Here is a 27,887-nt window from a genome sequence, read left to right on the forward strand (position 1 = left end):
CAGCAGCATACAAATAAACATGGCGTCCTATCTACTTGTTATGTAAGACTAGCTTATTGTAGATATAAATTGTGGTAAGTGTTTGATTTAATTTATTCGGATTTACGTTTTAATTTTATATTAACCATTTTAAATGAATATAATCATTTACAATAAACTATATAATTTAAGGATAAGTCAAATTTTAAAAAGAAAAACCAACGACTCAGCAAATTGTATTCACTGATTAGTATTAAACTATCATTGGATCTTGTTTGTAAAAAGTTGTATATGTTTCGGATGTTCCTTAAGAGTTGAAGATAATTTACTTCCTAGTCCAAACTTCCCGCAGGACGACGGGGGAACGGAGCGGGCAGGGTTTGAACCCGAAACAATTGATAAGTTCGAAAAACAGTCCAGCGCCTGGACCAGGCAGCCATCCTAACATGATTGACTAGACTTGGATACGCCGCGGGTGTTATTCCTTCTCTTTTTGAAGTAACGTCTGTAATTTATAAGATAAGATCTAAAAAGAGCATATGAAAGGGACAGCGGACATCAGAAATTCGCACTTTAACTGCATTGTAATCTAAGCATTACCAAACGATAAATATCAAGATTTAGATTTGTATTAATGTAATGTATGGCCAAAGTTTGGCAGATGATTTTATGCGTTTTCTATCTGAATTGCAAACTGCAGAGAAAAAAAAGTCTCGCCAGGTTGGAAGGACAGATGAGGACGCTATTGTAGCTAGTTAGAGGTGAACTCTATGGGGTGGTCAGTTGATGCTGCCACTGAAGGCTTCATGGTTTATGTAGTTTACATTACTTAGCATACATCACCAGACAACATTGACCAGCGCAACATCAACGTACCAGACCTCGCACACATAAAAGTCAAAATCAAATATTTCCTCAATCTGAACATTATTTTCTGTTATAAACAGAACAGCTTCAAAACTTGAGTCCACAGTGTTGAAAAGTGCACACAAATTATGCAACTTTTAAAAACCTTTTCAAAAACAAATCGAATGGCTCTAAACCAGTGATGCCCAAACAACGGCCCGTGGGCGGCATATAGCCTACAACGCTCCTCCGATCGGCCCGCCTAATCGTCGGCACAAAGAGTAGAAGTTCCACCCCCCCTTTTTTTTTCAAAAACACATTTTGAAAAATGTATCTTACCTACGTTAGGGCCCTTATGCATTGGCACCATGATCTTTGACATTTGTACGTTTATGAAATTGGAGAGTTGAAGAAACCACAAGTGGAATTTAGAATCTACCAGGAAAAGTGATCGATTCTTTTTTTCTAAAGAAAGTGTTGTTTTTTGGGGGGAGGGGCGGGGGGGGGGGGGGGTTCGGTACCTTTACGGTCACGTTGCCCGCTTCACGAGTGTCGGAAATTAAATTGGCCCGCAGGTTTCATTAGGTTGGACATCACTGCTTTAAACAATAAATATTAAGTGAAAAACAATATGCATCAGCGCCATTCTCTCTTTAGTTTTGTGTTATTCATATGACAGATATTTGAACTTTTTTATCAATATTATTAGTTCAACATCATTGTGAAGTTGTTGTTTTTTATTTTAGATATTATTATAATTTAGTTGGTATTTTGCCTTATGCAGTTGTTTCAAAGTAAAATAATGACGCGATTTTCTTTTTTTTCCAGGTGGACAGTATTCTTCCATTCAGAAATCAAACACACACGAATATGGGGTTTCCTTGTTTGGCTGATATGTGTTTATTCTATGTTTTTATGGACATTACTTTGAACAAAGGACAAAGCTTGCGAAAACGTTGTTAATGGTTTTTTAAACCTAAGTTTGTTTATTTTTTTATCAAGTTTTAAGTTTTATTTTACGTGTAGATTTAGAAGATTCTATCTCTAATAGTGAAACTTGTGATCACACCAGCAGTTGTGCAGGGGCGTATCTGAACATCGAGGGGAAAAGACGAAAACAATATTGTCACTTAGCAGTCTAACTGCATCTAAATGTAACTTTTCCCGGAAGTAGCCTTACAAATTAGCTCCGCTTTTTTTTCTTCTAAAAAATTCTAAAGACTGAAGAGCTCTGACGTCATCTGATCACGTGTTTTGAGCGTGGTTTGGCTAAGAATTGTGGAATTTGTTTAAGTGGGTTAAAAACACGTCGGTTGTCAGATGGAACTTAAAGAGACATGTCGCATATATTTTCAGTTGTAGAATTAATATATATTTGTTTGAATTTATTTGTGAACGAGCTCTGAAGAAGATATTCAATTGATGCAGTTTCATTTGTACATTTTGTATAGTGCAAGTGATTCCTAGTTCTTGAATGAAAGTTTTGCATTTTGAAGTAAAGGATCTTCATTATTTGAATATCTAACGATCTAAAATCAACATCTACATAAGAGCCCCCCGGTATCACAGGAACATCTTGTGACATATTTGACACCATCCAGATCCTGTGACAAATATATCATAATCTTTCCACCTAATGTTCTTGGGAAACGAAAGAGACGCATGGGGGAGGGGGGAGGCTTTACATCTGTAACCCTTAATTCTTAAAATGTGAGATCCGAATTGCGGTTGCGATAGATCTTATGGCTCTAATGCAAATGAAGTTAGGATTTTTAATAAGGCCAAAGCTTAACTAAGGTTCCATGTGTCCAGCACAACGACTAACCAAAAATGAGGCCATGTATCCAAATGTGAAATAATCTGTGTCTTTGCCGTCAACTCCAAAAAGGCTCGTTTCGGGCAATCAGAGCGTCAAGGCGCACCATAATCCTTTTCACCACTGGGAGTTCTCTCGGTAGACAGGCGTGGGCTGGTAGCTCTTCCCTAGTCTTGTCTGAAATGTCCACATTCACCATTACTGGGCCTGGAGTTCTTTCCTAGTCATGTTTGAAGTTTCCACATCCCTCATTACTAGGCCTTGAGCTCTTCCCTAGTCATGTCTGAAGTGTCCACATCCATCATTACTGGGCCGGGCGCTCTTCCCTAGTCATGTCTGAAATGTCCACATCCATCATTACTGGGCCTTGAGCTCTTCCCTAGTCATGTCTGAAGTGTCCAAATCCATCATTACTGGGCCGGGAGCTCTTCCCTAGTCATGTTTGAAGTTTCCACATCCATCATTACTGGGCCTTGAGCTCTTCCCTAGTCATGTCTGAAGTGTCCACATCCACCATTACTGGGCCGGGAGCTCTTCCCTAGTCATGTCTGAAGTGTCCACATCCACCATTACTGGGCCGGGAGCTCTTCCCTAGTCTTGTCTGAAGTGTTCACATCCACCATTACTGAGCTGGGTCGTGCCTTGATTGGGATTATCTGCTTTCATGCATGCACCAGAACTTCATATTAGCAGTTAAAAGATTAAGTATCTACTTTCTTTGCTGGTATAACTAAAATAAACATAATAGGCAGGTTTTACACATAACAAGTTGTGGTTAGGATTGATTTACATGATTTGCATAAGTGTATGACATAATTGTTTTCAAGGGATTAACATACCCACTGGAGGCGTGAGGTTTTCTCACAACTGTTACCCCAACAAGGTCGTGAGTCAAAAAGATTACGTTAACATCGTCGGGTTTCTCAGCCGAGATGGTCTTCTTAGTGACCTCTGGTCAGGTGTCCTTGACTTCTACATTGAACCTGTTGCAGGAAGAAGCCATAAGGTAAGTATGAAGGAACTTCGATTATCTGTTTTTAACATCGGTAGACACTTTGTACGCCGTCACACGCCAATCTGGCAAGTGGCGAGTATTTTCCCCCGATTATTCTATCTGGAAAGCTAAAAATATCTCATACATGTTTAAAGGGAGCTAACAATAAACATATTTTTCATACTATGCCCGAGAATTTAGATAAAAATTCAGAAAAATATAAAAAGGAGCAAAACAAAAAAATTTGGAGGAGTTGTCGATCCGTTGTATTTGTGCAATAGTCAAATACTTTCACTGTGAATTAATAATTAAACATCATATTTGTACTGAGTATTTAAAATTTGTAATATTCACTGCTACTAAATACGCTAGAATTTTGCTTATCACTAGCTATTGTATAAAGTGTTCCCCTTCAGGCTTTACGATCCATAGTGAAGACAATGTAAAGGACATCCGCTTCACTGACCCACGGTGAACGAGGGTGTCATGTGGCCAACACAACGACCAACCGTCTTTGGTTTTTTCACAAACTAATGTCACATACCCTAAATATCCCGAGGGAAAAAAAAAGTCTTCATTAGGATTCGAACCCGTAACCTTCGGTTCGGAAGCCAGGCTCCTTGCCATTAAGCCTCCGCGTCTGCTACTAGTTGATAAGCATGTATTTAATTATCGTAATAGCCAGATAGCATCAGCGGATATTTACTTATAAATCTCTGGTTCGATAATTTTCACATTGGATATTTGGCCATTCGCCGTTACACCATAGTGATGATCTCACCATATGCTTACAAATAATTGTAGAAAGATCTTTCTTTTTTTTTTTTTTTTTTTTTACCTGCGAAGCGTTTATTAACTTACGAAAAGAAAAAGGGAGAATGGACCTCATTCACCAATCGTAAACAAACAATATTTAGTCACGTGATAATATTGATAAAACAGCGAAAAAAAAAACCTGTCACGCGATAGCGATTGTGTATTAAAAATTAGATCGTAATTTGTATAGAAGAGATAAAGGAATCACGTGGCTAAATGTTGTTTGTTTACGATTGATGAATGAGGTCCATTCAGTACAAAATAATTACATCTTATATAGATCTAGAACTCTAGGTCTAAGTCAGGGACAGTAACCCATGCTTTTACTTCATCGTTGTAGGTCTGTGGCGTGAGCTTTACAGCGTGCTCTAGCAGCCAGGCCAACGCTTGTCGGTGCACATCAGTGACGTCATTGAACATGTATTTCTCAGTGACCATCAGGCTGACCTCAGAGATGAACAACAGCAGGGTCGTGGCCTTCACCTCCGACGAGGTCAACTTCACGTCTGAGGCCGCCACCATCATATTAGAGCGTAAGTCGAACAACATTTGGTGAAACTTCGTTAATGACCCGGGCTCCTCGGGGCGGGTTTAACTCTAGAGGGGTTTAACTAATAGGTAGTTACTCTCAAAGTGTCTAGCTGCAAAGCTTGGGTTCAAATCTTCGTGGATTTTATTACTTTCACTTAAAATGTGACAGCCCTGTCTATTTGCATAACTTTAAATGCACTTATACAACGCGCTATAAAGATCAACTCAGGCGCCATTTCGCCCTCGCTGGCATAGAGAAAGGTAGCTGGCAGCAGATGGCCTCTGCAAATGATACTTCGAGAGCTCTCACAGAGGCTGCGGGACATTCATTCTGGGTTGGCGTGGTCATTTTAAAAACTGCACTCATTCTTAATCTTCGGAATCGAAGACCATCGCCATTACAATGGTTACCAGAAATTTCTGTCGTTTGAAGACATACTTTAATATTTCGTACAAAGAAAACAGTACAGTATTATGAAAGCGTCTTTGAAAGCCTTCAACATTGACCCTGACACTTGGGAGACGAAAGCACGCGATAGAGCATCATGGCGCGGCGCTGTGGAAACTAGCGTGAAAACGGCAGAGGACAAGAGAACAGATTTCACAGAAGAAAAGCGCAAAAGAAAAAACAATTAAGGCAACTGACACACGCTTCAACTGGAATAACCTGCCCAGAAGTGCGAAACCGAACATTCCGGACTCACATAGGTTATACCACCACTTCAGTCAAGTACAATTTCTTTCCCTTGTTCGAGATACCAAACAAAATAATCAATTACCAATATAAATTAACTAATTGGTATTTTTTAAAATTTATTATTGCATTGTCAAGTAAAAGAAATAACGGTCCAAAACTTTCAGCTTGATCCGAGATTGGGTGTCGGAGAAATAACGTGTACAAACTTTTTACCAGACAGAGTTGATATAAGCTTTGTAACTATCGAAACAATCTAGCTGAAGGTTTCTGGGTTTATTCTGTGTTAGCGTTTTTCAGAAATAATGGCATCAAAGTAGCATTCATTTTTTGAAATTTGTATAAAAAATTGTGTTTGTTTTAGAAATTTTCGGTGCTCCATCGAGACGACAGACTGACGAGTATACCACACGATCAGGCAAGAGTATATTTTACTTTGCCTAGAATTAACTTTAGTCACAGAGTTATTACCAAAAATATTTTTATATACATTAATGTATGCAGCGGATGTCTGGTCAAGTATAACGTTCGACAACAAAACAGTCAATGTCCGGAGTTGCATGGTGGATGTGTCCAGGAAGACCGTGACGGCCTTCACCTTCTGTGTGATGTACGCAATTAAGCCTCGGTTGACCTACAGATACAGACGACAGGAGGTCGCGCATGATGACGGCAGTTCCTGCCTGCACGGAACCTTGGAACTGATGAATTCACTGGTCACCTTGACCTTTTCTTACCTTGACGAATGTGGTCGCAGTAACTCTTTCGTCTGTTACTTGTACTGTAAGTAACAATCGCTAAAGAACGCTTCAACTCTGACTTGCGACGTCGCAACCAATATCTAGATAGATAGATAGATAGATAAATAGTTAGATAGATAGATAGACAGATAGACAGACAGACAGACAGACTGACAGACAGACAGACAGAGACAAACAGACTGATGGGCAGACGGACAGACAATAGATAGATACTGGCATGTTGAAATCTGCTTTGCACTTGGAATCTGAACTACTATTTCCTTATGTCAGCTGACGTCCTGATCTACCTTCAACTAAACAACACAATGGTGGACATCTTTAACTGCTCTGCCAGTTGGCCCCAAGGCCAGATCCTACTCATCACATTCTGTGCGTCACGAATTAGGCAACCTAAGGTGGTTGTGACCTTCAACGGCGACACACTTGGGTCGTTTCAAACTGAATGTGCCAATGTGACAGTACACGTGTCTTCATTTAGTAACACTTTAAACATAGACTATAGCGACAGTTCTCAGAACGCTGGATCTTACGACTGTTACATCTCGGGTAGGTTTCTCAAAGCTGGGCATGAGGCGTGTGTCAAGACGTCGTTTAGTACCAACAGCGAACATTAATCTTTTGTATTTAAAATGATTTATTTAAACCCGACATGAGTTACCTTTTCAGCCTGATAAGTAATATACATTTTTAAGTCGCGGAACAACGGCCACATCACCATTCTAGAAATAGTCCCGTCCAAATAGAATTGATATCCTAGGGCTCCACCATATACTTATGGGCAGGATTTACAAGCCAGGGGTCGTAGCAGTCGTAGCTTAGCAATTGACTCTAGCTATCTGTCGATCTGTCTGTTTGTCTGGCTAAAAAAACTAAAAATATCTAGGTCTTAAAATAAATGTATAATTATCATGGAATCTCCATGTGGACATAATTATTTTAAAAATTAAAAAAAAAAAAGGGTTTTATAAAAGAATTTACAAATCAGCAAGAACATAAAACTAAAATGTTTTTTAACATTGGTTATGCCAATTTTAGAAGGTGTGTCCTCTATTTGGGACCCCGCAACTCAGGAAAACATTAAAAAGCTAGAACAGATGCGAGATAGAGCGTGATATTTATAACAAAGGAATATGAACTTTTGATTCGAGTAACCCCATCACTATATTAAGAGACGCTTCAAGACTAAAAAAAAGTAAAGAAGCAATCTATATATATAATTCTCTTCTTCCCTAAACAGGTCAAACAAGAAGTAAATGAAAGATCACTCTCTTATTTCTGCGGATAGTCACCCCACGAAAAAAAAACAAGAGGATGGGGGGGGGGGGGGGAGAGAACACGTTACGGATGTCTGTGCGCTGGACTGTCAAACCGTGCCCGCTCCCATCCCATGCGGGAGGTTTGGACAACTCTAAAGGAACATCCGAAACATGTAAAACATTTTACAAACACTAAATAGCAGGGTCGGAATTAAGCATTGTGGGGCCCTATTCGAAACGGATTTCGCGGGGCCAAGTTTGGGTAGGGAAGAGGACAATAATAGAAATTTAAGAGTTTGTATTAAAAAATAAGTTCGTCTATGCATTTTATTCATTCTTTACTACGTACAGAATTACTTTACTAGCCTTGCGTGTAGAGAAGTCATACATTATATCATAATAATTCTGTTTCCCATATAGATCCCGCTCAATAGCAAGAATTACCAAATGTTTCAATCTATCTTTGAGAATTGTTGACCTCCAGTAATTCTTCATTAGTTTGAGGCGCGAGAAGCTTCTTTCACCTGATTACACAATTACGGCTAATGCATAATGCCGTTTTTATTAATAGCGCGTAGAATTGAGGTTTTCCATATTGAATGACACCCCAAAATTACAATTTTTTTCTATGTTTTTCCGTATATTTTAAGGACTTTTTCGTATATTTTGCAATTTTGGCAGATTTCCAGGAGCTCCTGGTAAATCGACAGGAGTGCGCGGGAAATCGGTCACATAGGTTGCAGTGGCCTAAGACCGGCCCTGCAAAATAGCGGCGTATGCTATGCCGCCGGTCGACTAGTAATATATAAAACACTGAACCATAATTTACAAACACAAAAGCGCAACTTAATAATTACTCAGAAAGACACAAAGATAATGATAATGTATAGGATAAGATCTACAAAAGGCATATGGAACTTTAAAAGCACTAAGGCCTATGATTTTAAAAAAAAGTAATGCCGAGATTTATTTTTTTTTTTACCTTTTACCTATACCATAGTCTGTTGGACCGTTGGGGCACCATGCAGGATCTGTCGACCGTCTTTCTCCATCTCTCTCTGTCTTTCACCTTAGATAGAGCCTCTTTCAATGGCAGGCGCGTCCTTTTTTTTCCCTTGTAAAATGGCCAAGTTAGCGAAGTTAAACAGACTTGTATGTCTTTTGTACATCCGGTCAAAAAGCCCAAAGCCTATGTTTCCATTTGTTCCTGTAATTAAAAACAAAGCCCTTCAAAAGTTTAATAAGATGATAATGTATTAAAACTGGTTGGTAGTTATTCTTTGAGGTAGCTTGTATGTTGCGGGGGAAGGGGAGCAGAATAAAACCAAAAGTAAAAACAAGCAAAATGTAAACAAGCAAAAGAAAACAAAAAAACTGATCTAAGGGAAAGAACCGCTTATTACTGTCATTTATCTCAAGATGGCGGGGTTAAACTCTCTTTCTTATTACTAAAACGAAATGAATAAATTACTACTATTAGAGTAATAATTGGTTAATTTTTTTTTGATTGATTCATGTTTTGTCAAGTACAATAAATAATTGTTTTTAGAGCAGTGGTTCCCAAACTTTGTTGCCTCGTAGAAACTGGGAAGTCCTCGTAGACCCCTGGGGGTCTATATAGACCACTTTGGGAATCACTGGTTTAAAGCTTCACTTCAATTCCAGAATGAAAGTGGGAGGGAAAAAAAGCGTGTTTTAAACTTTTTTACCAGACTGACAGACCAACAAAAAATTGCTCTAAGCTTTGATAAGAAGAACACTTTATTCTCTTTCTTTTTCTCTCCGTTGAAAAACTCCTTAAAGCCCAACCTTTCGTTGTACTCTAGAACTTGCAACACTTTTTTTTCTTTACAATCATAAAAGCTCCGTTTCATTAACTTAATAATACATCCCTCTCTCCACCTATGTTCTTCCAGGAGTCAAAGGTCAAGGTGACTTTTTGGAGACGATGCCCTACGACTGGTCAGACTCTAATGAAATGAAACCACGCTCCGGATTCCGAATCGACACATTCCTGATTGCCCTAGTGATGACCATTTTCCTCATTTTTGGGGCAGGTAGGGCTTGAACGAGAACTGACATGAAACATAGTTACGCCCTCACAAAGGGAAGTAACGTATTATATTACTCGTAAAAGCCAAAAGATTTTTATTCGGCGATATATGTTTCTAATAAGACTATGATAAAAAGTACCTTAAATTCACTTTTTTTTTTAGTATAAATCTCAAGACGCTAGATTTAAAACAAATGACTATCCACATTTGACTAGAGTAACGCCTTAAGTAAAATCACTTAATTTCGAGACGCTTTAGGACAGAGACTTAAAAGCAACGAGGTATTGAAGAGAGAAATGCGCTAAATCTTATATGAGAAATATGAAGTCACAACTTAATTTAATACTCAATCGGAAAGGCACATTCCGCACCAGATGTCAGGATGTCAGCGGATGTGATGAAGTCATGGGTAATTCTTGACACTTGCACGTGCGTTTTTTCCGCTAAGTTTATTTTTACCCAAGACTATGTTTAATTAAATTGATGCGTGACAATGATTATCCGCGGGATCGGAACATGGCCCTCTAAATGTAGGGTTGTGCTGCCGATTGGTAAATGGTATTGCAACTCCAGACATTAATGGTTGATATAAAGCATGAATATATATATAAATATAACTAAGAAACTAATACATTCTTTTCTGCTCTGTTTCAGTTTCTTCCATCTTTGTGTACGAATATTATGGTCAGTGAAATTTTTTATTTACAAACAATTAGTCTAATCTATAACATTAAATTAAGCATATAAATGAAAATGTCCTTTTCAGGAACATGGAAACTAGACATAGTAACAAGCAATAGAAAAAAATTAAACCTAAGCTTATATAAGGGGAAGTAACCGTTAATTATTACCATTTATCTGAGAGTTACAGGTTTTGGCTCCTTTTCTGCTTTACATAAAACAAAAATAATTGATTCGTGTATTATTATCGACTGTGAAAAATTATGCAAATTTTCAACTTGATCCGTGACAGTGATCACGTGACGCGCAAACCCAGTAGTATTGAAGCATACATAGTTATTTAATTAGATATCGCCATAAACAACAACGTGCGAAAACACATTTTAACTCCTTCTCTCCTAACTGACGATATCGGCGTTGATTCCACCAGAATGTGGTAAATAATTACGGAGAGAAAGAGTTAAAGCAGTTGGAGTTTTGTTGATGGTTTGGTCTGTAGTGTATAGTAGCTCAAGAAAGATAATCCAACCTAAGTTTTAGACGTAATTATTAACTCGACTCGCCGATTGCGGCAATTAACAATTATTAATCACAAATCTTAGAAATAAACGTATTCTTTTGTAACAAATTGTCACTGCTCATTATGTGACATTTGATTACGCATGTTTAAGTGCCTACTGTACAGTAATTAACTCTTTCTGTCCGTAATTATTTACCACATTCTGGTGGAATCAACGCTGGTATCGTCAGTTCGGAGAGAAAGAGTTAATGATGCCTTCCTTCGCTTGAACTGATGAACTACTTGATGTCGCGTAGGTCTACTAGATCTATTGAGTACTACGAACTATAGTAGCACAAGAAACATATAGACTCAAAACTTAATACGATGAGTAGCAGACGTACAATGTATAACACACGAAATAACAAAATAACAGTTCACTGGCCAGTCCAGCCATCAATAATCACATATTGTGTCTCAATATTTCAGAAATACAATAGAATATATAAATTACACAACTGGTAATGCTTATCACTATTCATATTATGCATCTAATCACGTGTATGCTCAAGGTACTTACTGATTTCTGACCATGTGGTCAACTCTCAGAACGAGACTTTTTACCCATAATTCCCAATTAGGTTTCACCTCACGTGAAACATTATAAACACAATAAAAAGTTGTACTCCGTGATTCCCGACTTGTTCATGTCACAAACAATGATTTGACACAAATACTTACAGAGCTACAATATTGTTACAATATACAAAATAGACTTCAAATTAAAATGATGCTAAAAGACTTCCATTCATCACCTCGCTCAACTCAGTAATCTACTTGTTGCCATTTTGTATTATCACGTGTCTTTCTACTTTCAATACCCATCATGCTCTTTTATATCCGGTACATATCTTACATTAGTCTACACACATACACAGCATCAGGGGCCGGCCTAGTTAAATTTAGCCTATCACTATCAGGCAGGGTTTTTGTCACAGGCTTTTAACAATGGGGGACTTACATGGATAACATATCTCATCTTCTTATCTTATATAATACAGACATTACTTCAAAAAAGAAGATAATTACATCCTACGCGTCATGCATTTAGTCATGCATATTAACCAATGATTTAAATTCTGCCAAGTCACTGGTTTTCCTGGCTAGCTCAGGTAACCCATTCCATGCTCTAATAGCACTAGGGAAGAAGGAGCTTTTGTACAAATTTGTCCTAGCATATGGGATGAGAAATGTGCCTTTATCTTTGTGTCTTTCTGAGTATTTTATTAAATTTTGTTTTTGTATTTGAAGGTTTATGGTTCAGTGTTTTATGTATAACTGCTACTTTACTTTTGAGTCTTCTGTCCTGAAGGCTTTCTAAATTTAGTGATTTTACTAAAGGTGTTACACTAGTCAAATGTGAATATTCGTTTGTTATGATTCTCACCGCTCTATATTGTGTCTGTTTCAGTTTCTTAATGTTTTCTTGAGTTTTCTATCTTGTGTATCGTACGATTGGCGTAACTTTCATTAAGTTACTGGCTGCTGTTACGTTTGAATTGCTTCCTACGCATGTTGTATAATGAATGTCGATGATAAAAGTAATAGTTATAGTTGCGATTTTTTTTTTTAAAGTTTGAAGAGGGGCCTCGCAAGCATCCATTAAATTGTGCATCGCAATTTCACAAATCTGCCATATCGGCTTATCCATGCCTTGATAACATTCTGTAGTTATATAGAGAAAAAGTATTCATTAACATACATTTATTAGGTTTATTTCCGTGCATGTTTAAGATAAGACGACACCATGTTTTAATCAAATGAGTTGATGTGACTCCATCCTTGTCAACCTCATATACTGCTTTGCTTTAATTTAGAATTATTGTCACACGTGCGAGGCAAGATGTTATCCTTATGCACTGGTGTCTAGTTTCTGTTTCAGATAGGCGGAAAAGTAAAAGTCCTAAACATCACGCACCAGCGCCATACAAAATCTCTTCCAAAGACATTCTAGGTCAGTTCCTTTTTTTTGTATTAGTCTCAAGTTTCATAATATAATTAATGTGCATGCATAGACATCATTAAATATAGACTGGAAAAAGGAAATAACTTCATGTAACTTGAAAACATGTATATCTATTGTTGTCGGATTTCCGAAATGTTGCATGATCGTCAGTCTTAGAGAAACAAAACTACACTGCTGTATAATATAGTACACAAAATTGCAAGTCACAAACTTTCGTTTCATAAAACTCTTTTATCGGCCAGTCTATATTTATTTATGTCTATGTGTGCACGATTGTTGATTGAAGTTGCAGACTGCCTTTGATTTATAGCACCAAACTGCTGGTAGACAACTCTATGCGTATTATAAATAAACTTGTTAGTAAAATGTTTTGTTTTACATGTTTCGGATGTTCCTTCAGAGTTGAAGATAGTTTACTTCCTAGTCCAAACCTCCGCAGGACGACGGGGGATGGGAGCGGGCAGGGTTTGAACCCTCGACCGTCGATAAATCCGAACGACAGTCCAGCGCGCAAACCGCACGACCAGGCAGCCACCCTTGTAAAACTTAAATAACTTGAATGACTTCTTTGTGAACAATACTAAATAGAGCTTTTACTACATTATAGACTGATTCAACTTAATGATAAAATGAAAAAGAAAATGTGGTAGACTTTAGTGATAATATAAAATGATATTCTGAACAAAATCGAACTCACTACAAAAACACGTCTTTTCACTCTGGCGTTCTGGAGTCGTCTGACCTAACAAAAAACCACTGACGACAATGTCACTTATCTTGCATCATTCACACTGCAAAGCTAACCTCTTCCCACCGTCACCATAGAAACACACTCCATGACATTTGGGATGTAAAAGAAGAGTCTTGAGATAATAATAACCCTCGTGAATACGGGGGAGGCGGACGAGTCTTATGCGGACGAGTCTTATGCGGACGAGTCTTATGCGGACGAGTCTTATGCGGACGATTACTGCTTTGCCTCCCAGATCTTTCCTGCCCTCAGCTTTACATAGTAAACTAAGTCTCCGTGTTCTTTGTGGTCTTCCTCTGCGTCTTGTGCCCAGAGGGTTAGGGTTCCAATCCAATGCCTGTCTAGCTCTGCTGCTGGCATTCTTTGCCTTTCCAGCGTGACGGCCAGAAGGATCGTAACGGGAAAGGCTTCAACTCTCTACCCTCGTGACGACAGTCGGCATCGCATACCACAAGACCAGGAAGCTATTCTATTCAAATAAAGGAATATAAGACCATCTGAACCGATAGACGTACACAAAGTAGGTCAGTCAACTAGCAGTGACAAAGTAGGTCAGTCAACTAGCAGTATCAAAGTAGATCAACTAGCAGTAACAACGTAGGTCAGTTAACTAGCAGTAACGAAGTAGGTCAGTCATTTAGCAGTGACAAAGTAGGTCAGTCAACTAGCAGTGACAATCTAGGTCGATCACTTAGCTGCTGATCAAACAAAAGAGCTATAACCCTGTTCACACTTGTTTCAACGTTAGTTATCAAAGGGAAATCACCTTGTTTGGCGTGATAGCAAATTTTTAATTTTTCGGTTATTTCCAATGCTAGTAAATTATTTATTTTTTTTTAAGCTTATATCAACTCTGTCTGTCTGTCTGTTACAAAATTTAAACACGTTATATCTCCCACTTACCATTCTTGGATCAAGCTGAAACTTTGCTCAATTGTCAAAGACAAAACACGAAAAAATAATAATAATACTAATAAATAATTAAATAGTGGTAATTAATACATTTGATTGGATATCGAAAAAAAGGAAATATTTTTTACAGATATTGGCCTTAAATGTGGAGTTTTTCCCCTTACATAAGCTTTTCTTTTTTTTTTTTTTATTTTTTTTTTTCATATTTGCTTGTTTTTAAATTAATGTTTGTGATGGTATCCCCTTTGTAGTGGTTGAAACACCAAAGTAGTCCTTGAAAGTAATGCTTATGAAGTTATAGTATGCAAAGTATTCATGATGTATGATGTTTTCATTTCTGTAGGTCAGTGTAAGTTATTGTATAATCGTGATGAGAATAAATCTTAACATAGTGGCCTTGCCCTTTGAGAAAAAAAAAGGGAAAAGTATTTATAAATTTATGACTAGGACACAGTATGTATTTGTCTGTGTGTGTGTGCCTGCGTGTGTGTGAGTACTTACATTGACTAAGACAATTTTAAACTCCCCGGTACTTATCAATCAAGGTGTTTAACTTTTCCAGGTGATGTCTACACAGGACCAAGCCGAATTAAAAGTAAGTAAGATGATCTGCTATCAGTGGCGTCACTAGGGGGGGGGGCGTGGTGAAGGTGGCACCGGGTGACACCAACCCTTGTGACGCCTCCATTTGTTATGTTAATAATTAAAAGAATTTTTAAGGCATTTAATTAAGAAAACAAAAAAAAAAAAAGCTTTTATAACGGTGGAACCACTGGCGTAGCATCAATGGCGAGAAGGGGCTCAATGAACCCGGGACAACTACCATTAGGGGGCCCATTTCGCTTGGGCCTATGACTCTTGAATTGTTGAGAACTTGGGGGTGACACCAAAGTGAAAAAATAATTTCCCTTTTGTAAAAACCGATTAAAAATAGAATTTTAAAAAGCTACCTCAAAATATCCTAAACGTTGTATCAAAATTTATATCCACTTCGAAGCCAGTGTTTGAAGCTTTAATGTACGGATTGGCTTTTTATTAAGTTTTGTATATTATAATGGTGGCTAGCCCTAATCGTTCGTTCAAGGTGACAATCGTTTCCATATCGTCCCATTCTTTTTTTTTTCCTTGTCTGTTCATAAAACCATTGGTAGTATGACAGGAAAGGGGGATGGGGAGAGTTTGGTTAAGAAACAGTCCTGATTGTCACTAATTAAAATTTCGATACAGCTGCAAATTATTCAATTTTCTCAAAGCTCAATATGTTTTTATTTTGCTTTGTATTTAAAATATGTAAAATCATTACTTTATCTTGCTATACTCTTAGAGTCTATTTTTCCAATCTGCGTTCAGGCTGAGCTGTCAGCTGGTCAACGCACCAACAATATCATTATCTATGAACAATTTTGGATCTTCGCTCTTTGTAATGAACATGAAAATCTGATTTTGTTTGACCACTCGCTAATGCTCCTATATCTGTGACTATGACTTTATAATTGATGAACTCCATCGGGTATATTACAATGAACAGTATCTTTGATCATGAACTATATACAACTTCTCAATAACCTTGACTACTTAATAGTATCTTATGCTCGTATATCTGCAACTATGAATTTATAATTAATGAACTGCAGCGGATATATTAGTTTGTACAGTGTATTTGATCAGGAACTATATACAACTTCTCAATAACCTTGACTGCTTAATAGTATCTTATGCTCATATATCTGCAACTATGAATTTATAATTAATGAACTGCAGCGAATATATTAGTTTGTACAGTGTATTTTATCATGAACTATATAGGCCTACAACTTCTCAATAACCTTGACTGCTCAACGTGGATGCGTTAACCTGTTTGTCTTGTGTGTTATTGTAAGTGAAAGTATAATCTGGGTAGTCTGACCAAAACAAATTAGTCTGACATTAAAAAAAAAATTAGTCTGACATTTAGAAAATTAGTCTGACATTTAAAAAAAAAACTATTGAATCCAAAGAAGTTTACATTGTGAAATAGTGTAAGACATTCAATCAAGACGATGCGTCCTCGAAAGTCTTCATCGCATTGTTTTGTTGTCTTCTGTATTGTATACAAAATGTTAAGGTAATCATTATATCAGAATAAAAAGGAGATAAAATCTAAACAAAATAAAAATAACATTAAATATTTAGCAAGTCAAAGAAACATCCGAGTGTTAACATAGGAATTGTTTAAGTTGAACTTCCTTGCGCTATTGCGATGAATGAGGAAACCGACTTGGGGAGCAGGATTAGAACACGATCTAGAAGATAGACAAGTAACTAAATGGATCATGGAATAGTGTCACTCTCTCTGACCAATGCTTAGTATTTGGTTGAAACTTGGTTCATTGTTCTTAAAGAAATTTAACGCTATGTATTTATACAAAAACCTCAGAAAATTGCTATGAATATTCAAATTTGACAAGAAATCAAAGCCCAACAGATTCAAAACGAGATAATAGACCTGTTGGGTAGTTCTGGAAAAAATACCGGTACTATAGGATATCAATTCGGTATCATTTGTCTATTTCATTGGTGGCAGTGCTCAAGGCAAATAAAAAGTTGATATCAAATTCGTTTGTTTTTTTTGATACTGTTTAGCGATCTCCGTTGACGGAACATCTAAAGAAATAGAAATAAGAGTCATTTCTTGGTTTTCATATATGTGAGTATCAAACGTCAGCAGAATTTGCTGAACAAATGCTCCAAGTAATTAAAAAAACAACATTTATCCTTAAATAAACCACTAGACTAAAGCTATGAATGTGCTTCCAATATGATTGGATACTAGAATGGCTTTTGGGCATTGTTTCATCAGAAGAAGCCGCACGCGCATTAAGAAATAGCTGCACTGGTTTCTTACTTTGCTACTTAGAAGGCCAGAGAAATGTTCACTAAATAAATGTTCGATCTATTTACTGTTAAATAATGGACCTAGAACTAGATACTAGTTTGTATCAATGTTTCAAAGCGTGACACCTAGAAGTGTTTAAAGAATGTAAATGTGTAGAATGGGAACTTGGACTCATAAAACATTTCTTTTATATATTTGAAAGTCCGTTACCTCGTTTCATTCTGTTCAGAAATTGGACAAACATTGACATTGAGTCAATCACAATTAGATGATTAAAAAGCTACTCTACTTGCAATGGAATGTCTTTTGGTCAATGTGCCGATACATTCAGATTACTCAATTGTTTTGTCATACATTGTGTTCGTCTTATTGGGGGAGGGGGGGGGCCACCAATATATTCTTGAACCCGGGCCCACGGGTATCATGCTACGCCAATGGGTGGAACTATGAAGCAATGATATAAGCGCCACAGCCTTCTCGTTTATAGTCTCGGGTTGGTCAGTTTCAGTTGTCTTCTTTCTGCCTCTCCGAGACGAGAGTGATCTCTCCTTTTGAGTGGCGACGCTTCTTCTTCTAAAATAAATTATATTTAAAGAAATTCTAAAAAAAAAATAAAATAATAATTTTGGTATGCACCTAGCGTATAGGGGGCCTGGTGGCGGATGGTTAAAGTGCTTGGCTTACCAAAACGAGGCGTCTGCGTTTCGAATCTCGTTGAAGAGTGGGATTTTGAATTCCTTTATTATTAGCCTCCCCCCACCCCCAATTGAGTCACTCAATTCTAAAGGGTATATGACCTACGTTGGGGAAAGTAAAAACGCTGTGCTGGTCACATGATACTCCCGTAAACTGTCGGCCATAGATCCTGATGACTTTTACATCATCTGACCTATAGATCGCAAGCTATGAATGAATGAATGACTTTTACATCATCTGACCTGTAGATCGCAAGCTATGAATGAATGAATGACTTTTACATCATCTGACCTATAGATTGCAAGCTATGAATGAATGACTTTTACATCATCTGACCTATAGATCGCAAGCTATGAATGAATGAATGACTTTTACATCATCTGACCTATATATCGCAAGCTATGAATGAATGAATGACTTTTACATCATCTGACCTGTAGATCGCAAGCTATGAATGAATGAATGACTTTTACATCATCTGACCTATAGATTGCAAGCTATGAATGAATGACTTTTACATCATCTGACCTATAGATCGCAAGCTATGAATGAATGAATGACTTTTACATCATCTGACCTATATATCGCAAGCTATGAATGAATGAATGACTTTTACATCATCTGACCTGTAGATCGCAAGCTATGAATGAATGAATGACTTTTACATCATCTGACCTATAGATTGCAAGCTATGAATGAATGAATGACTTTTACATCATCTGACCTATAGATCGCAAGCTATGAATGAATGAATGACTTTTACAACATCTGACCTATAGATCGCAAGCTATGAATGAATGAATGACTTTTACATCATCTGACCTGTAGATCGCAAGCTATGAATGAATGGATGACTTTTACATCATCTGACCTATAGATCGCAAGCTATGAATGAATGAATGACTTTTACATCATCTGACCTATAGATTGCAAGCTATGAATGAATGAATGACTTTTACATCATCTGACCTATAGATCGCAAGCTATGAATGAATGAATGACTTTTACAACATCTGAGCTATAGATCGCAAGCTATGAATGAATGAATGATTTTACATCATCTGACCTGTAGATCGCAAGCTATGAATGAATGGATGACTTTTACATCATCTGACCTATAGATCGCAAGCTATGAATGAATGAATGACTTTTACATCATCTGACCTATAGATCGGAAGCTATGAATGAATGAATGACTTTTACATCATCTGACCTATAGATCACAAACTATGAATGAATGAATGACTTTTACATCATCTGACCTATAGATCGCAAGCTATGAATGAATGAATGACTTTTACATCATCTGACCTATAGATCACAAGCTATGAATGAATGAATGACTTTTACATCATCTGACCTATAGATCACAAGCTGTAAATGAATGAATGACTTTTACATCATCTGACCTATAGATCGGAAGCTATGAATGAATGAATGACTTTTACATCATCTGACCTATAGATCGGAAGCTATGAATGAATGAATGACTTTTACATCATCTGACCTATAGATCGCAAGCTATGAATGAATGAATGACTTTTACATCATCTGACCTATAGATCACAAGCTATGAATGAATGAATGACTTTTACATCATCTGACCTATAGATCACAAGCTATGAATGAATGAATGACTTTTACATCATCTGACCTATAGATCACAAGCTATGAATGAATGAATGACTTTTACATCATCTGACCTATAGATCACAAGCAATGAATGAATGAATGACTTTTACATCATCTGACCTATAGATCGGAAGCTATGAATGAATGAATGACTTTTACATCATCTGACCTATAGATCACAAGCTATGAATGAATGAATGACTTTTACATCATCTGACCTATTGATCACAAGCTATGAATGAATGAATGACTTTTACATCATCTGACCTATAGATCACAAGCTATGAATGAATGAATGACTTTTACATCATCTGACCTATAGATCACAAGCTATGAATGAATGACTTTTACATCATCTGACCTATAGATCGGAAGCTATGAATGAATGAATGACTTTTACATCATCTGACCTATAGATCGGAAGCTATGAATGAATGAATGACTTTTACATCATCTGACCTATAGATCGGAAGCTATGAATGAATGAATGACTTTTACATCATCTGACCTATAGATCGCAAGCTATGAATGAATGAATGACTTTTACATCATCTGACCTATGGATCACAAGCTATGAATGAATGAATGACTTTTACATCATCTGACCTATAGATTGCAAGCTATGAATGAATGAATGACTTTTACATCATCTGACCTATAGATCGCAAGCTATGAATGAATGAATGACTTTTACATCATCTGACCTATAGATCGGAAGCTATGAATGAATGAATGACTTTTACATCATCTGACCTATAGATCGGAAGCTATGAATGAATGAATGACTTTTACATCATCTGACCTATAGATCACAAGCTATGAATGAATGAATGACTTTTACATCATCTGACCTATAGATCACAAGCTATGAATGAATGAATGACTTTTACATCATCTGACCTACAGATCACAAGCTATGAATGAATGAATGACTTTTACATCATCTGACCTATAGATCGGAAGCTATGAATGAATGAATGACTTTTACATCATCTGACCTATAGATCGCAAGCTATGAATGAATGAATGACTTTTACATCATCTTACCTATAGATCACAAGCTATGAATGAATGAATGACTTTTACATCATCTGACCTATTGATCACAAGCTATGAATGAATGAATGACTTTTACATCATCTGACCTATAGATCACAAGCTATGAATGAGTGAATGACTTTTACATCATCTGACCTATAGATCGCAAGCTATGAATGAATGAATGACTTTTACATCATCTGACCTATAGATCGGAAGCTATGAATGAATGAATGAATTTTACATCATCTGACCTATAGATCACAAGCTATGAATGAATGAATGACTTTTACATCATCTGACCTATAGATCACAAGCTATGAATGAATGAATGACTTTTACATCATCTGACCTATAGATCACAAGCTATGAATGAATGAATGACTTTTACATCATCTGACCTATAGATCGGAAGCTATGAATGAATGAATGACTTTTACATCATCTGACCTATAGATCGCAAGCTATGAATGAATGAATGACTTTTACATCATCTTACCTATAGATCACAAGCTATGAATGAATGAATGACTTTTACATCATCTGACCTATTGATCACAAGCTATGAATGAATGAATGACTTTTACATCATCTGACCTATATATCACAAGCTATGAATGAGTGAATGACTTTTACATCATCTGACCTATAGATCGGAAGCTATGAATGAATGAATGACTTTTACATCATCTGACCTATAGATCGGAAGCTATGAATGAATGAATGACTTTTACATCATCTGACCTATAGATCGGAAGCTATGAATGAATGAATGACTTTTACATCATCTGACCTATAGATCGCAAGCTATGAATGAATGAATGACTTTTACATCATCTGACCTATGGATCACAAGCTATGAATGAATGAATGACTTTTACATCATCTGACCTATAGATTGCAAGCTATGAATGAATGAATGACTTTTACATCATCTGACCTATAGATCGCAAGCTATGAATGAATGAATGACTTTTACATCATCTGACCTATAGATCGGAAGCTATGAATGAATGAATGACTTTTACATCATCTGACCTATAGATCGGAAGCTATGAATGAATGAATGACTTTTACATCATCTGACCTATAGATCACAAGCTATGAATGAATGAATGACTTTTACATCATCTGACCTATAGATCACAAGCTATGAATGAATGAATGACTTTTACATCATCTGACCTACAGATCACAAGCTATGAATGAATGAATGACTTTTACATCATCTGACCTATAGATCGGAAGCTATGAATGAATGAATGACTTTTACATCATCTGACCTATAGATCGCAAGCTATGAATGAATGAATGACTTTTACATCATCTTACCTATAGATCACAAGCTATGAATGAATGAATGACTTTTACATCATCTGACCTATTGATCACAAGCTATGAATGAATGAATGACTTTTACATCATCTGACCTATAGATCACAAGCTATGAATGAGTGAATGACTTTTACATCATCTGACCTATAGATCGCAAGCTATGAATGAATGAATGACTTTTACATCATCTGACCTATAGATCGGAAGCTATGAATGAATGAATGAATTTTACATCATCTGACCTATAGATCACAAGCTATGAATGAATGAATGACTTTTACATCATCTGACCTATAGATCACAAGCTATGAATGAATGAATGACTTTTACATCATCTGACCTATAGATCACAAGCTATGAATGAATGAATGACTTTTACATCATCTGACCTATAGATCGGAAGCTATGAATGAATGAATGACTTTTACATCATCTGACCTATAGATCGCAAGCTATGAATGAATGAATGACTTTTACATCATCTTACCTATAGATCACAAGCTATGAATGAATGAATGACTTTTACATCATCTGACCTATTGATCACAAGCTATGAATGAATGAATGACTTTTACATCATCTGACCTATATATCACAAGCTATGAATGAGTGAATGACTTTTACATCATCTGACCTATAGATCGCAAGCTATGAATGAATGAATGACTTTTACATCATCTGACCTATAGATCACAAGCTATGAATGAATGAACGACTTTTACATCATCTGACCTATAGATCGCAAGCTATGAATGAATGAATGACTTTTACATCATCTGACCTATAGATCACAAGCTATGAATGAGTGAATGACTTTTACATCATCTGACCTATAGATCGCAAGCTATGAATGAATGAATGACTTTTACATCACCTGACCTATAGATCGCAAGCTATGAATGAGGTACCTTTGCTTTTTTTTACCTTGCCTAAACGTGTTGATGAGTCATTTTATTTTAGATATAAATTTCTTGTATGTGTTTGCACTAACATATTCAATCAGAAATTAACATTATATCTTTTTGTACTGGAGGAGGGGGAGTTTCCTCCTTTATTTCAATTATTAAAGTTTGCCAAAGGTTCTGTGTGAATGAATTATAGTGGGGGGGGGGAGAGAAAAATTACGTAAATTCATTGTTTACCTAACAGAGAGAGGGGGGAGAGCTAAAGTATGAATCCCTATGGAGTCTTAATCTTCGATGTAACTCGAGCTAAACATATGAGTTTAAACACCGACCATTGTGAACTACCTGCCACTGGTCTGAAGTCGACCTTTGACCAAACTGTGCAAACTCCCTTGACCTTTCGACTGAACTGTGAGAATTCCCTTGACCTTTTGACCCTGGGTCTCCACTTGTTTTCTTCTTACAATAATAAATCTTTCGTTCAAATTATTTTTTTATTTAAATATTTTTTTTTCTTTTGGACAGGTATATCAACAGGTAAGCATTGATGTTCACTTTTGCAAACGTATGAAGCGGAGGAGAATTTCTTTTACAAATGATAATCTCTAAGCTTACATAACGTGCCATAATTTATAACAAACCATTCATTATTAGGATCAAGCTTTCTTTATTTTATTCCTTAAATAAATTGTGGATTCTATTACAGTAGTGATACTATGGTTTTCTAATATGTAGCAAAGCCATTTCTATTTCTATCACTTTAATTGATGCCCTTATTTTTTAGTAATTTTATCAATCTGCTGTGATTGATGACATTGTTATCATTGATAACAAGCTCTCATGGGAAGACCACCTTGGAACTCTGACGAACAAAACAGCCCAGTGACTATTTTTCTTATATAAACTCAATAGCTTTAAACTGTCTGTGCCCTATGCGAAATCTGCTAACATACGGAATAACTTGTTGGCAAGGCAACGCTTCATCTAAACTGTTGCGCCGCTTAGAAAACATTATAAAAAGGGCATCAAAAATCACACGCACCACATTACCATATTTAAAGGAACTTTTTGAACAGAAATGTCTAAGAAAAATCGGAAAAATCTTGGAAGACAACAGCCACACGCTCTATCATAACTACGTCTAGTTGTCGAAAGTGGGGGACTGCTGTCAATCAAGACTAGAAACAGAGCGGTACAAATACTCGTTCGTACCTCACTCGGTCAGACTATATCACCGCCACTCATTGATCAGGGAACATGAAATGCACCAAGATGCCTGTGTGTAGCCGCTGAATGAACTCTTAATGTTGTGTCTGTTCTATTTATGTGTATTTTTCTGTTGTGTTGTCTTTATATGAGAAATGGGTCCATGTAATCAAACAAACTTCCATAAGGATCAATAAAGCAGTCTTAGTATTAGTAACTACTTAAATATGTTTTTTTGTGGGTATTTAAATGTTTACTTAAAAATTATTTTTTTCAGGTACTGGTGATAGCTCCAGTGTAGATTCCGAAAGTTACGACTCGAGTAAGTGGATCATATTTAAAAGCCTCTAATTAAGGGAACCAGGAGTGAAGAGCCTCCTGATTTAAGTCAACCATGTGTATAATCCATCAGTTTACTTAAGTCAACCAGGTGTAAACCTGTCTTCACTAAAGTGACTAAGTTATAAAAGCCTCTCTTGAGTAATGTTTCACCTTTCATTAACCCCATAGTCTAATGACCGTCTTTCTCCCTTCCTCTCTGTCTTATATCTTGGGTAGAATTTCGTTCAATGACAGGCCTGTCCATTTTTTGTGTTATATTCCCGTCTGCCTCTTTTTCTTTTTTCCTGGTACTGTTCCCTGAAGGAAGGTCTTTGCGAGCCTTGAGGACCTTGTGAAGTGGCTATAGAGTTTAAGTTTACGTTTTTTTTTCACAGTGGTTAGCAGGTCATCTTGGGGTTCAATCGATGTATTAATCATGTTTCTAATCTCTTCATTTGTGATGTGATCTTTTTAAGTGATACCATCACTAAAGAGATACAAGACACCGATAGCAAAGACAAACAGACACAAACACTCTTTTGTTCCCCTGGCAATCAAATCATTAAATAAGAACAATCAGGTATAGAGACATTTACTGACCACCATGTTGTTTTTAAGCATATTTATATCCCTTATCTATATTAAACTTTTTTTAAAGAGATTTTTGTTCTTATGCTGTCAACTTATGCATTTTTAAGTGTATTTACTGAAATGAAGGTCTATAAAAATGTTAATAATAAATTGATGAAGTTGTTTCTTCTTTTTTTTTTCAATAACTTTTTCTAAAAGAGTATTTTGTTCTTATGCTATCATTTTAAATGAATTTTAATATTAGATCTAATAGCTGCTAGAAAGAAAGACAAAACAGCAACAGAAAAATGTTGGCAAGTAATTCAAGGGAGATAGTCTAGTATTAAGCCTTAAAACCAAAATGGCTATTTCCAATGACAATATATGGTAATAAGAAATAAAACTTAAAAATTTATATTTTAAAAACTATTTATCTCCGAGGAAATCAAATTACTTATATTTGTAATCTGCATTTTTTTCTGCATATTCTTAAAATATCAGAGAAACCTGATTTAGCGTTTCTAGTCTCGTAAACTAATACCTACTTTGTCACATGTAAACTATGAGTGAGTCTGGTGTGAATGTAGGCCTACACTCTGGTCTGTTATAGTTATAATGTCTTTTGTTTGGTGTAATGCACAAATTGTAAGACAAATTTCCATACGGATAATAAAGATTATTATTATTATTATTATCTCCATTCCATTGCTAGGATACTCCTCTCGAGATCTACAGTTAGCGTCCCTAATTCGTCAGCATATAAGAATGTAATGAATACCCGAGATCTTTCTGTAGCATATGCAATCAATTGCTAGGATCCTCATCTTTGTATTCATAGTCAGAGTCCATGATTCGCAAGCATGTAAGAATGTGAACATAGAGTTGAAGCTAGGTGCTGAAACAAGTGATACATACATATATTAAACATAAATGAATAACATTATGTTTAATATATGTATGTATGTAAGAATGTGGCCGTGACAAGGGAGAGCATCAATCTGGTTTTAGTGTAGAGGGTCTTTGTCTTTCCTGACTTTTGAGTTTTGCAAGTGCTGTTGTGGACTTCGCAGTTTTCACCAGTAGTTCCGGTTTGGTTCTTTCAACTGAGACAATAGCTCCGAGGTATTACAAGTACCTTTAGTATACCAGATATATAAGCCTCTCAAGACTAAAATATACCAGGTATAGAGCCTATCTTACACTCAAGTTTATCAGGTATAAAGCCTCTCATAAGTAAAGTATACCAGGTGTGACAGACTATTGAATTAACTCGTTTAAATAATTCACTTTGCCTAGCGTTATAGCTTATATTGTATAATGTATAGGATCACTGAATTGAGAATGTCAGCTTTTGCATTTAATTTGTGGTGATATCTTAAGCCTTTGTCTTCATTTCTGCAGTAAGCGTTTGAAGAAAAAGACGGATCTGGATCTAAAAACTGAAATAAAAAAGAAAAGAAAATATATATCAAACATACACTCATGTGGTTTTAGATTTGTGCACCATTTTCATTTCGTTTTTAAAGTTTTAATAGTACCCTAAGAAATTTTGAAAATTAAGTCCTAGCTAAAACCTCCTGCATGGCCCACAGGATCGTCGTTACGACAGTCCAAAGCGCATATCACACGACCAGTCAGTCTAAATAATCTTTGCGAATTGGGAGAGAGAAAAAAATAGTAAATATATTTTTATGTTATAAATTTTATAACTTTTATTATTGTTTACCCAACAGCAACCTCTTGACTATTTATAGCAAGCACCCAAAAGGAGGAGTAACTACATTTTGAAAAGGATAACATCATGTAACAATGAACTATTCTCTGAAAATACCAGAGTTGTGATTCTTTGAGATCGACCAACACTGAATGGTGGACAGTAATAAAGTTCAAAATTCGCTTTCGTGGACTCACTTGAGACCTGACAAATTTGTCACATACGAAGACGGTGGATGCTATGTTCTAAAATAGATTAATGATTTTTTATTTTTTTTACAGTGTAATTTTTTTGTCACAATGATTAAATATAAACTATAACAAAAAAAAATTGAAATAAAAAATAATAAATGTCAAAGGAATAAATATTCTTTTTGCGTGTGGCTTTTTTTTTAACTTGACCATGTTGATTAAGAGTGATCTAGCTGTTGACCATGTTGGTCATCTGTGGTGTAATTGCTGACCATGTTGGTCATGAGTGGTCTAAATGTTGACCATGTTGGTCAAGAGTGGTCTAGACGTTGACCATGAGTGGCCTAGCAGTTGACCACATTGGTCAATGTTTGCTGACCCTGTTGATCATAAATGGTCTGTTAAGTGCTGACCATGTTGGTCATTTTGCTGTCAACTGTGCATTCCTTGAAATAAAAGTTGGTTACATGTTTTGTGGTTGATTGATGGAACAATGTCATAATTACATATTAAGTCCTGAAACGAATGAGTTCCTAAAAATTGAGGCTGGACTTGATGGCAATGGTCAACGCCAAGACGGAATCAATTCATTAAGTGTTGTGAACGTTTCGAGACGTCCCTGCGGAAATAAAGATTATTACGTCATAACAAGTTATCTGCGCCGGTTGTGGCAAAATATGTTTGTTTGTAAAATGTTTTACATATTTCGGATATTCCTTCAGAGTTGAAGATAGTTTACTTCATAGTCCAAACCTCCCGCAGGTCGACGGGGGATGGTAGCGGGCAGG

General features: G+C 36.4%; 1 protein-coding gene across 3 annotated transcripts; it reads left to right on the forward strand.

Annotated features, from left to right (window-relative positions):
• Positions 1–27,260, forward strand: LOC106076029 (uncharacterized). Of its 3 annotated transcripts, none has more exons than XM_056014904.1 (13): positions 1–74; positions 1,654–1,780; positions 3,469–3,647; positions 4,792–4,984; positions 6,181–6,459; positions 6,708–6,983; positions 9,610–9,750; positions 10,402–10,431; positions 12,870–12,941; positions 15,179–15,211; positions 23,623–23,634; positions 24,581–24,625; positions 26,928–27,260. In XM_056014904.1, exons 2-13 carry the CDS (start codon positions 1,696–1,698, stop codon positions 26,936–26,938), a joined length of 1,356 nt encoding a protein of 451 aa, XP_055870879.1. In that variant the 5' UTR covers positions 1–74; positions 1,654–1,695; the 3' UTR covers positions 26,939–27,260. The 3 variants fall into 3 exon arrangements, with proteins under 3 accessions (XP_055870879.1, XP_055870878.1, XP_055870880.1); XM_056014903.1 differs by having other exon boundaries at positions 12,858–12,941; positions 26,928–27,259; XM_056014905.1 differs by having other exon boundaries at positions 58–74; positions 1,654–1,805; positions 12,858–12,941; positions 26,928–27,257.
• The last annotated feature ends 627 nt before the right edge of the window (positions 27,261–27,887 follow it).

The sequence above is a fragment of the Biomphalaria glabrata genome, chromosome 17 (genome assembly GCF_947242115.1).
Source record: "Biomphalaria glabrata chromosome 17, xgBioGlab47.1, whole genome shotgun sequence".
NCBI lineage: Eukaryota > Metazoa > Mollusca > Gastropoda > Planorbidae > Biomphalaria > Biomphalaria glabrata.

What these genes read in the sequence shown, in the direction of transcription:
- LOC106076029 (XM_056014903.1), top strand. Translation starts at nt 1,696, where the DNA reads ATGGGGTTTCCTTGTTTGGCTGATATGTGTTTATTCTATGTTTTTATG. An exon ending in TTGCAGGAAGAAGCCATAAG is followed by an intron (nt 3,648 to 4,791) that starts GTAAGTATGAAG and finishes TCATCGTTGTAG; the next exon opens with GTCTGTGGCGTGAGCTTTAC. An exon ending in CTTTGTGTACGAATATTATG is followed by an intron (nt 10,432 to 12,857) that starts GTCAGTGAAATT and finishes ACTGGTGTCTAG; the next exon opens with TTTCTGTTTCAGATAGGCGG.